The sequence below is a fragment of the Magallana gigas genome, chromosome 8, assembly GCF_963853765.1.
Source record: "Magallana gigas chromosome 8, xbMagGiga1.1, whole genome shotgun sequence".
In the NCBI taxonomy this organism is placed as follows: domain Eukaryota; kingdom Metazoa; phylum Mollusca; class Bivalvia; order Ostreida; family Ostreidae; genus Magallana; species Magallana gigas.
Window position 1 is genome coordinate 17,101,307 of NC_088860.1, and position 12,513 is coordinate 17,113,819.

Sequence of the window (12,513 nt, forward strand, 5' to 3'; positions counted from 1 at the left end):
TATAAATACTTTAAAAATTCCTTGGCCATTGAAGCAAACAAAATTAATGCAATAAAATCAATGTAAATGTATGAGTATAAAATTAAGTAAATATATAATTCCTCTGCTCTCTGTTCCTTGGTTTCTAGGAGGTAAACAGAGTACATCAGTGTAATAAGTGAAGCAAACTAGTCACCCCCTTTGCGTAATTGTGTTAATAAAGTCCCTGTATAAATATTATTTTATAAAAATATCCCGAAATTGGATGAGAAAAATACCAGACATTATTTAAAGATATAGAGTCTTATATCTGAGCAGAAAAAAGTGAAAAAATTTATTAAACCCGGTCCCCACAAAGAATTTTGCTCAATGTTTGATTAAGCTTTTATTGAGCATTCAAAATACATGTATATATAAAAAGATCTAACTCAAATCATAAAATAAGTCTTAATAAACTCCTTTATTGCCTGACGTCAGGCATATCTTAGGTTTGAAAGTTGCATTCTCCGAAACAGTGCAGGCAATGGGAGCAAGCAATATCAAGATTTTTCATAAAAAGATAAACAAATGCATGTTTAATGTGTCAACATTTACATTTACAGTTGATGAAAATGTTATTATAATATAGGATGGAATAAGCAACAGTGAGCAAGAGTAAAAGGGCTGTTCACCATGCACGTGTGTACATGGTGTAATCCTGATTTTAAAATAGATTGCCATATTTGAACGGTGCGAGGTAGGGGTGTCAACGGAACAAGTTGTTACACATTGCCTTTTACGGTACATGTACTGTACAATGCAAGTAATAATAGATGTTGGATTATCATCACTAACAACGAATATTTACATTTTTAACCGTCTTTGTCTGTGATAACATTACGAATCAATTTTAACCCTAAAATCCAATATCTTTATAAAACATGAGTGACACAAAATAGGTGTGTCTAATAGCATAACTGAAAAACAGTATTGGTTGCGCCGCGTATCAATACATATCCTGTGCTACATAAAAATAATAGTGGTTTTAGAATAATGTTGTTTTAAAGTGTACAAATTGGAAAAAAATAAATATAAGTAATAAGGATTCATTTTTTGAATATTATGAGGTGATAATTTATGTCGGAGCGTTGTCAAATCTTCGGGCTTTATTGGATTTGACCACGCCCCGACCGAAATTATCACCTCATAATATTCAAAGAATGATTCTTATTCCTTAAATCATCATTTTGAATTCAAACAAATATTTACTGTGGAATCATCATTGTACGCGGGGCACCAATGTTCGTGGCTTTCGTGGAAAACCTTTGCCCACGAATTTACATCCCCATGAACGTATATACAAACTTAAGTTTAATACTTATTTACGAAATGGAACTTGTTACTAACGCAATTACGTCCCCATGAACCAGGAAATTTTTGGCTACCCGCGAACATTGACCCGCAAGAAAAAAAAATGATTTCACAGTATTCATGTAGCTGGAATATTTACTGGAGGAACAAATTCGCTGAAGCGGGGTATGACCCGATTTTCGATCAATAGGGCGAGTTCATTCATCTTGAAAAGGGTGTGACTCACGTGTCGCACTAAATGTACTTAAAACAATTACAACTCAATTGTATATATATGTTAATTCGATACATTTCTTCTGAAACAATCGATCCAAAGTATGATTTATGTAGTAAGTGTTGTTAAATAACAAATGTCAAAAAATCAGTTGATGCCCTCCAAATGAATCTATGCCAGTGGATGAGTTCATTCAAACCATCGGAGATTGCAGCTGCTGCATGAATGGTAAAGCAGGGCATCGCGCCATAATGTGTCTAATTCATAATTTTTGCTCGTCGATTAGTTGACTAGTTCAAATGGGGATCATAAGAATACTCCAGAGCACACCGTGTATACACATCACAGGCACGCAGCATCGGAAGTGGGTGGGCTTCCTCTCCCACCTTTTCACAGCAGACACTTTTCTTAACTTGACTTATTAAAAAAATGGAAATACCATGGGTGCCCCCTACCCTCCACTTTTGTCGGAGCATGTAATATATGACATTGAAAATAATTAAGAATTTTAATTGAATTGAATTGAAGTTACAACGAAAACTACCCGCCCCCTCCAACCCCCGCCCCCTCACCACGGATTAGGATTTTCCTTCATGATTTTGAGATTTCCCCCCTGTTTTTAATTGCTTGTTAAGATTTTTTGAATGAAGATAATACGTGCTTGAATATCCTTCCTATTTCCTTAATATTTCTTAATATAACAAAATTTAAAATTTGATTGTTTTTTATCTTCCGCTTTCAAGCTTACATGCAATTACTTGAATGATACACGCATTTACCTTCCTAAAATAAAATGAAATAATTTAATTTCAAGTGATGAACATGCACTAGATCAAAGAAAAAGACAGAATTTTTTGTTAATAAACGTTCAGTTTATGAATTTATGATCAGCAGCAAAAATTAAAATTCATTTTTTAAAAGATAGCCTCATCAATCCATGCATGCTTCCATTATTGCAGTACTTGACTAAGAGCGCATATAATGGCATCGACAATATACATATATTTCAAATAGACATCAGTGTGAATATAAATGTTAGCATTGAATGCTTTTTTTTGGAAGTCGTCGGTCTTGTAGTCTGCACCGTTTGGTGTGTTATAGGACCGACGACAGCTGACATGAATTCATAAAGTATTTGGTCGCCATATTAGTTTCGAACGCTCCTCTACTGACACTGGGGTATATATACCAGTCGAGAAAGTTACGGTCGGTTGCTTTCGGGTGACACGGACTTCTAAATGCATTAACTACACATTGTAGTAAAATGTTTTAATAAAGGAAACAGCAATCAATAAATTACAAAATATATTTATTCTTTGAAAGAATTTCCATGGTATCCATATTTCATGGTATTTCCACGGCTGAAATCCAGGCACAGATACTTCGAAAATCATCGATAATTGTTGACCTTTTTTTTTTTAAAAAACAATATTTTATTATGTAAAAAATATTACATAATAGGATTGGGCAGCAGGCAATCTGCCTATTTGAGCCCTCTCCTTTAAGACTAATACAAATATTCTTTTATGGTTGTGGGTTCTTTGCCACCAAAACTGAGGACAATATTTTTTTTTTATCGTTTGTTAAAATATTCAAAACGGAATATACAATGTAGTTAGAAACTGTGCTTTTGCAAACCTGTATTACAACATTATTATATAGATTTAATTAGGAAAAAATAAAATCGAAGTTGTATTTTACGACTAAACAAAATCTACATTTGCGCTATCTTATTCCCATCTTCTTTAAATGTATTGTGCATGTAAGAACAGAAATGAACAGTATGCGACTTAAATCATATAAACTTTATTCGATTCTAGCTATAGGCCATATGCTACATGTATATGTAGATCCTGCACTCGATATATGTAGCTACGTTTACTTATGATAATGAACTGAAAGTAGTTTAATCTAGACTGGTCTAGCAATCTCAACATGAATTAATTTAATTTGTCAATTTTTTTTTATTGATTTTGTACATGTATCATATGCATGGGTTGGTTAATATGTACATTTTATGAAAAATGTAGACAAGAATAGCAATGTTTTAGACTTTCGTATAATATTCATTTACATACATATATGCGTGTTTTGTTAAAACGAATTACAAGTAACGTGCATAAGATACTGTTCAAAATGTATCAAATTCAAAGGGTTCACACAAATTATATCATATTTTTATGGAGTAAATATATAATAAGAAAGTAAAGTAATTTATCAATAAAACTTTATTGACTGGCGTTTTGGTTATAACATTGTTAGCATATCTACTATTTTCGAACTGCAATATTAACAGCATGAGCAACATATTCTAATAATTTGAACACAATATGTTACTTTGAGATATTATACAAGTTAGAATTTACATGGACATCTATATCACATTTATGTTTGTCATTCTTTCGGTGAATAAATGAGTTTGTATAACATGACCTTTTAAACGTTGCTGCAAAAATATTATGCAAAATTCACATAAAATTTCAAAACTCTTCTCAGGATGTACATGTATGATTTAGATAAATAACATTAAAACTGAATCAGAGAAACTAATACAGTAAATGTTAATAACAAATCTTGCGAAAAACAAACCTAAACATTAAATTCTTGAGTTCATATAAAATACAGAAAAAAATTATGCTTAAAATTAAAACCTAGATGAAAAATATTGTTAAAAATTCTGACAAAATTTACTTCATACCACAACACCATTTTTCAAAGACAATAGACTCCTAAATGAGAACATGAACTAAAAATAGTTTTATGTCACATTTTGTCCTCAAAATAATAAATGGGAAAAAGATATTTTTAGGAAACAATAAAGAGGCTTGTGTGATATCAATTTGTTTTAAGGTCAGATTCCTAAATTCAATATGTTTAAAAATGATAAAAAGTAATAATTTTATTTGGTATATTATGAGGCTGTCGGAAGAACTATATATGATATGAGTTGAATTCGACCCCCATAATTTGTCATTTATTGAAGTTTTCGGGTACAATAAAATGTTATGTTTTTTTTATAGAAGAGTTGATATAAATTACATTTTTCACCTATTTATTTGTACTCACTGACAGTATAGGACGTCAGAAGTGACGTTATTTCTGTAATTCAGTCAAAATCAGTCAAAAATTGACATTTTTCTTATCATTTTACGAATGGTAAATATGGAGCGCATGCTTGAACGAGGAAAATTTTTTTGTCACTTATAAGTCTTGTCTAAATACATCTCTGATTAAAATATTTTGTTTGTTCAAGCATGTGCTCTATTTTTTCTGAAAGAAAAATTGCTTGAAAACAAGCTTTTTTATGCTAAAAATGCAAAAATGTCGGGAAAAGGTTATCTTTACGATGTCATATTTCTAAATAGTGGGCACTTGAATCTAAATGAACATAATGGAACAACATCACATATATATCTGTACAAAGAAAACAAAAATTACAGTAAAATGATGATGTTCGTTTTAGGGGGCCATTTTCCATTTATTTTTATCTGAAAATTATACTGTCTAAACAAATGAAGTTAAAGGGTCTTTGACACAATCTGAATTTTGCAAATTCATTTTTATGTCTAGAATAGTTCTTATGGATGTTTTTAATGCTATGTCAAAATTTGGAAGTCAATATCGAGTTATAAGCAAGATACAGAGTTTTAAACAAAGATCGAGTCATGTTATTGTTTACTCATGTGTTGTATTGGTATAAAATTCTATCTAATGTCTTTTGTTGTTAATAAATTTATCTTTATATCATAAACACATTGAATCATTTCATCTTGTTTGTCAAAATTATTGCGTCAAAGAAATGGTACTTTTTACTACCATATTATTTGTAAACAAATATTTATAAGACTCGAGTTTTGTTAACATAACACATAACAAAACAATGGTTTCTTGCCTCTTAATCTCGCTTGTGACTTGACTTTCAACATTCAAATTTTATTGAATCATTCAAAATACACAAGTAAACCATTTTATACACAACAATTGTAGGCTCAAGTACAGAATAAGACAAAAGTAGTTCTTAGGTCAATAATTCTTGCCCAATGACAAAATTAATATATATATATAAATTGATTGGGTTATACATGTATATAGACAATAGTTTCCTGTTGATTGACGGTAGTTCATTTGGCAAATTAAAAAAATTAATTTTTTATAATTGTTTTTGTAAAATGAGAGAGAGAGAGAGAGAGAGAGAGAGAGAGAGAGAGAGAGATAAAATGTAATAAAACTAAAACAACATTGACGACAATTCAAAATCAGAAACTTTAAAAGATATAGTGATCAAGCTTTTAAAAAATCATTTTATGCATCAATGATTGACTATGCATGTATAATTATTTTGTTCACACACAAATCCATCCTATCACAAGTGTTGTGTATTTTATAAAAGATGATGTACAAATCATTGTAAAAAATATAAATAAAAAATTATCTATGGAAGTTGAATAGTTACCTGTAAAAAGTACAACAAATGAAAAGCGGTCAATGTGACAGAAAACGGGGTTTTCTTTTATGTGAACTGTATCCATAATCATGTCAACCCTAAACTGATAAACATTATCTAATTTATCCAGTGAAATGGAGTACCCTATATGCAATATTTTGCCCAAAAAAGTTCAAAAGGGTATTATTTTTTTTTTTTTATAAATCATCAGAAATCAAAATCCTAGCAATTTTTTTACAATGATCTGTACAATAAGGGTACCCTATATGCAATATTTTGCAAAAAAAGGACTAAGTTCAAAAGCTGGTATTTCCCCCCATAAATTATCAGAAATCCAAATCCTACCAATATGCACACCTCTGATATATGTACAATTGATCTAGATCTGCAAAAGAACAACTTCGTATCTTGAAAACTGTAGGAGGAGTTATCTGAACAATAGGGGTACCCTATATCAATATTTTGCCAAAATATGACTTAGTTCAAAAGTTGGTATTTTTTCATATATAATCGGAAATTAAAATTCTTAAAATATGCACACCTCTAATATATGCACACTTGTAGGAGGTCGTCAGTTATCCGTACAATGAGGGTACCCTTTTAGCAGCCTGTTGTGCAACTTATCATAGAACGGCTGTACAATGTACTACATACCTCACTGACTTCATTACCTAGTAAGTTCATCAGATTTTAAACGATTTCACTTCAGAACACTTCATTTTCTTCTTTCAATTCATCAAAAGTTACCTTTATTTCTTCAAATGCTTCCTGTATACCCTGTTTACTTAATGCCTTCTGATGACTGTTTTCAATTTTATCATTAAGTGCAGAAATATTGAATGCAAATAAATAATTTATAATAATAGTGTCAACTTCAATATCCAACAAGTCTTGTTCAAGGCGACGAAATGCATGAAGTTTCAAACCTGCCCACCAAGTTTCAAAACTCATTTTTAATTTGTCAACTTTCTCAGATACTGATATCTAAAAAGAAAATAATAAATATATTATTAAACTTCTATGGTTTTATTTAAGCAAGAAAAAAACCCCACTTAAAAATAGAAAATTCATAAAATACATTTTCTCGAGCTCCTTTTCCATCTGACCATATTTTTTTGGACTGTTTTGATGAAATTGCTGGTTGACTACAAGGCATTCTTATGTGACCTTCCATCCTTTTTGTGTTGTCATCTATAACAATACATAGGTAAACATAGATATAATCACAGATTACAAAGCTCACCAAGGGGCATTGTCTTTATGATGCATCACCTTCATGAGACCACCTTTATCATATCATATGAAAATCATAGTAAATGATCGTGGATATTCATGTATATTGTATCATTTATACATGGTCAGTAAATTCCATATGGGACAAGAGTGGAACTCGAGCCCCCATATGGAGTTTACTGACTACGTGTAAACAATATTAGGTCAACTACAAACCATGTAACGATTATATCTTAACGACTGACTTTGTTTTAATGATCAAAGTAAAAAAAACCGAATGGAAATCAAGCTTTTATAATAATATTAAAAGTTTCAATTTGAGTACAAAACATGCCATAATGCTCAAAGGGGGTAATATTTTCTACTAACTATGTATGAAATATACATGGTCTCCACGTGACTGCTGTAAGTCATTCATTTTCTTTCAATTTGGCAGGAGGAAAGATATATAATGTTGTTATACTTTCATGTTAAATACTGAAATCTGATTGGTTAAGACGCAGTTAATAATATTTACTATTACCCTCAGCGTTAGCAACGCACTTGGCAACAGGTAACATTAAAAAATGTTACATGCGCGAAAATTATGCGCGTACGGTTCGCTGTAGAATTCACGTTATTCCTATATAAAAGCAGTAAAATTTTCTTAAAAATTTTTAAAAAGACATTCAGTATAACAAAATAAATAGTGCCTGTTTGGGAGGATAACAGTTGAAATTGACACCCCTCGAAAACCATTGTCAACCTACGCTTCGCGTCGGTTGACAATGGTTTTCTCGGGGTGTCAATTTCAACTGTTACCCTCCCAAACAGGCACTATTTATATAATACAATATGATATTGTAGTATCAAGACATCATACTGTACATCACATTATACATTTACATCACAATATTGTAAAATATGATATTATTTTGTATGATGTAGTCTGATATCGTTTTATAAATTATGATATTTTTTGCATGATATTGTATTATATATAAAACATGGTATGATATAGTATCAAATTATATAATTTGATACAACACTGTATCATATCGTATGACACAATATTTGATACATCATCGTGTGATACAATAATGTACATGTATTTTGTTTTCCCTTTGACGGAAATGTGAATACTTTTATTGGATTAAACATAGCACGTGACTGCCTTATATATCTCTATATGAGTCAACTCGTACCAAAACTGACTTGTACCCAAACAGGCTCGCAATCAAATGGTCCACTCGCACCCAAAACTCTTTGGTCCATTCTTATCCAAATATTTGTTTACGACTTCACTAGTAAACTTGTACCAACGGCACTTTTATATGATAACATTACAAATCTGGAAAGTAAATTACAGTAATACTTTCATTCATAGGTACATGTATTGCTGTGTGTTTAATATAAAAATATGCCTGCCTTCAAAGAGTGAGGGGAATTTATATCAATTTTGCAATAAAATTAAACTGTCTATTAAGATAAAGATTGCATTTAAACAGAAATGGTCTATCAAATGTTGATAAAGGAAACTTTTTGGCGAACTGAAAGGAGATGGCATTAAACTTTGTTTGGAGATATCCAAAATTCTCCATTCGATATCTCATAATTTCGAAATTATTAGTAGTAATTATAATTAAACCTAAACTAATCAGCTCATTTTTTATATTTACAATCCAAATATCACTGTTTATAAACATATCATCATCACATTCTTAAAACAAGAGGCCCAGTGGGCCACATTGCAACACTGGCTTTATATGGGCGTTCAAAGGATATTGTGTCATATGGCCCTTCGGTAGATAAACCAACAAGAGGCCCATTACCACATCACTTACCTGTGGAATAATAGGTATGATAAAACCAGCTTAATGGAGTCGTAATACAAACTATCTGGAAAATGTACGATAATACATGTAGATCCTGTATAAATAAAATCCATTCCCCCTGGATATTCTTATGTTTATAATCATTAGTCCCTTTTCTAACAGGATGATTTTATAGTCATATCACATGTTGTGTATTGCATTTCTCAAAAAGATCCTTAACAATTGTTTATATATGGGATATAAACCTATATCAAACTCTGAACCTTTTTGTGACGCCGAAAAATTGTCCTGGGGCCAAATTCGTAACCACTAAAAAGAATCATTTGGCTGATTAGGTTCTGAGAAGAAGAATTTTAAAGATTTACTTCACATATTCCTAAGTAAAACTTTGACACCCCCCCCCCCCATTGTGGCCCAAACCCTACTCCCTGGGATGTCATTATTTTCACATCTTTAAATATATACTACTTGAGGATGCTTCCACACAGGTTTCAGCTTTCCTGGCTTATTAGTTTCTTAAAAGTTTCTAAGAAGAAGATTTTTAAAGATTTACTCTATATATTCCTATGTAAAACTCCGACCCTCCATTGTGGCCCCACATTACCCCCAGGGATTATGAATTTCACAACATTGAATCTAGACTACCTGTGGATGCTTGCTTGTAAACAAGTTTCAGCTTTCCTGGCTGATTAGTTTTTGAGAAGAAGATTTTTAAGATTTTCTCTTGATATTCCTATGTAAATAAGAGACATCTTTGTGCCCCATCCTACCCCCAAGGATCATGATTTTCACAACTGTGAATCTACACTACCAGAGGATGCTTCCACACAAGTTTCAACTTTCCTGGCTGATTAGTTTCTGAGAAGAAAATTTATAAAGATTTACTCTATATATCCCTATGTAAAAGTTTGACCCCCAGTTGTGTCCATATCCTACCCCCGGGGGTCATGATTTTCACAACTTTGAATATACACTACTTGAGAATGCTTCCACACAAGTTTCAGCTTTCCTGGCTTATTAGTTTCTGAGAAGAAGATTTTTAAAGATTTACTCTATATATTCCTATGTAAAACTCCGACCCTCAATTGTGGGCCCACATTACCCACAGGGGTCATGATTTTCACAACATTGAATATAGGCTACCTGAGGATGCTTCTACAGAAGTTTCAGCTTTCCTGGCTGATTAGTTTCTGAGAAGAAAATTTATAAAGATTTACTCTATATATTCCTATGTAAAACTCCGACCCTCCATTGTGGCCCCACATTACCCCCAGGAGTCATGATTTTCACAACAGTGAATATACATTACTTGAGGATGCTTCCACACAAGTTTCAGCTTTCCTGGCTGATTAGTTTCTGAGAAGTAGAATTTTAAAGATTTTCTCTTTATATTCCTATGTTAAATTTCGACCCCTAATTGTGGCCCCACCCTACCCCTTTGGGTCATGATTTTCAAAACTTTGAATTTACACTACCTGAGGATGCTTTCACGCAAGTTTCAACTTTCCTGGCTGATTAGGTTCTGAGAAGAAGAATTTATAAAGATTTACTCTATATATCCCTATGTAAAAGTTTGACCCCCAATTGTGTCCATATCCTACCCCCGGGGGTCATGATTTTCACAACTTTGAATATACACTACTTGAGTATGCTTCCACAAAAGTTTCAGCTTTCCTGGCTGATTAGTTTCTGAGAAGAAGATTTTTAAAGATTTACTCTATATATTCCTTTGTAAAACTCCGACCCTCCATTGTGGCCCCACATTACCCACAGGGGTCATGATTTTCACAACATTGAATCTAGACTACCTGAGGATGCTTCTACAGAAGTTTCAGCTTTCCTGGCTGATTAGTTTTTGAGAAGAAGATTTTTAAAGATTTACTCTAAATATTACTATTTAAACCTTCGACCCCCCCCCCCCTCCCCATAGAAGCCCCAACCTACCCACGGGTATCATGATTTTCACAACTTTGATTTCACACTACCTAAGGATACTTCCATACAAGTTTAAGCTTTCCTGGTTGATTAGTTTTTGAGAAGAAATTATTTATTGATTTACTCTATATATTAATATGTTAAACTTTGACCCCCAATGTAGCCCCACCCTATTCCCGGGGGTCATGATTTTCACAACTTTGAATTTACACTACCTGAGGATGTTTCCACACAAGTTTCAGTTTTCCTGGCTTAATGGTTCTTGAGAAGAAGATTTTTGAAAATTTCTCAAAATTTTCATTAATTTCTAATTATCTCCCCTTGAAAAGGGTGTGACCCTTAATTTCCATCACTTTGAATCCCCTTTGCCCAAGGATGATTTGTGCCATGTTTGGTTGAAATTGGCTCAGTAGTTTTTGAGAAGATGTTGAAAATGGGAAAAGTTTACGGACAGACAAACAGACAGACGGACGACAGACAAAATGTGATCAGAAAAGCTCACTTGAGCTTTCAGCTCAGGTGAGCTAAAAATGAATATCCGATTTTTACACTTATTTTTGCATAACTTTAATCTCTGACATATTTACCTTAATGGAATACCATTTTTACAGAAAAAAGGATCATATGCAATATGCTATATAGTAAATAAATAAATTTTCAGTTGGTGTTCACGGTTAGTTTCTAGTTCCCTTTATTTTAGCCCCCCCCCCCTCCTCCTTTCCAATAAAACGATCAATTCAAAAATACACGAGACCATAAAGGTACATTTTCTCCCTCCGCTACTTACTAGTTATTGTATTTCATTTTTTAAAATCCTATATGTGAAAGAAGAAAAGTGTACCTCAATGCGCCAATATGAATGCGCTCAATTCCTCAAATTAAAAACATTAAAAAATTTAATTGGCCTTCTCCATTTTAAATGATTGTCGTTTACCAGGCATAAATTCGGTTTGTATGACGTTTCATATCCTTACTCACTTGACTGATGAATAAACTTAACTGAAAAAATGTTGTCACATATGTTAAAGAGCTATAATCCAAGTCAATGTATTGGCAGGCATGTTGCTCTATTGTACCAAGGCCCATCCACTATTTTCATCTTTATTAAAAAAAACAAGAAGTGTCTACAAACAAGGATGATTAACCGTTGAAAATTGTTTTTAGAACAACGATATTGCTTCTATCCTCATAATAAAAATGTGTAAGGACTATGGAAACTGTTTAAAAGACGTGTTTGAAAAACTATCAAAAATTTGTGTACATTTCATGCAATTCATCGTTTAAAAAGGGGCACCAGAAAGTAGTTACAGCATATCATCCTTTTAGCAAGACATTTCTATTGATCAACCAAAATTTCAGCGTCAATTGTAGAATTATAATCAAGATACAAAGCTAGGTTTGAGTCATGTTTTTGTTCATATGAGTTTATTACATTCAACTTAAGATTTTTAAACTTGGTATTTCATATTCAGCATAGCTGCATTTAAAATATAAACAAACTAAAGCATGTCCTCAGCTTTGTGTACAAACATATAGTAGCATTG

General features: G+C 32.2%; 1 protein-coding gene across 3 annotated transcripts in view; it reads right to left on the reverse strand.

The window, feature by feature from the left end:
• Positions 1–3,753: 3,753 nt before the first annotated feature.
• LOC105321734 (uncharacterized) overlaps positions 3,754–12,513 on the reverse strand; it is a 124,748-nt gene continuing 115,988 nt past the window's right edge. For all 3 annotated transcript variants that reach the window (XM_066069435.1, XM_066069434.1, XM_066069436.1), the window contains 2 exons: positions 7,066–7,178; positions 3,754–6,971 (listed from right to left, as the gene is read on the reverse strand). In XM_066069435.1, coding sequence (XP_065925507.1) covers positions 6,693–6,971; positions 7,066–7,178 — 392 coding nt within the window. In that variant the 3' untranslated portion in view covers positions 3,754–6,692. The remainder of the gene's footprint in view (positions 6,972–7,065; positions 7,179–12,513) is intronic.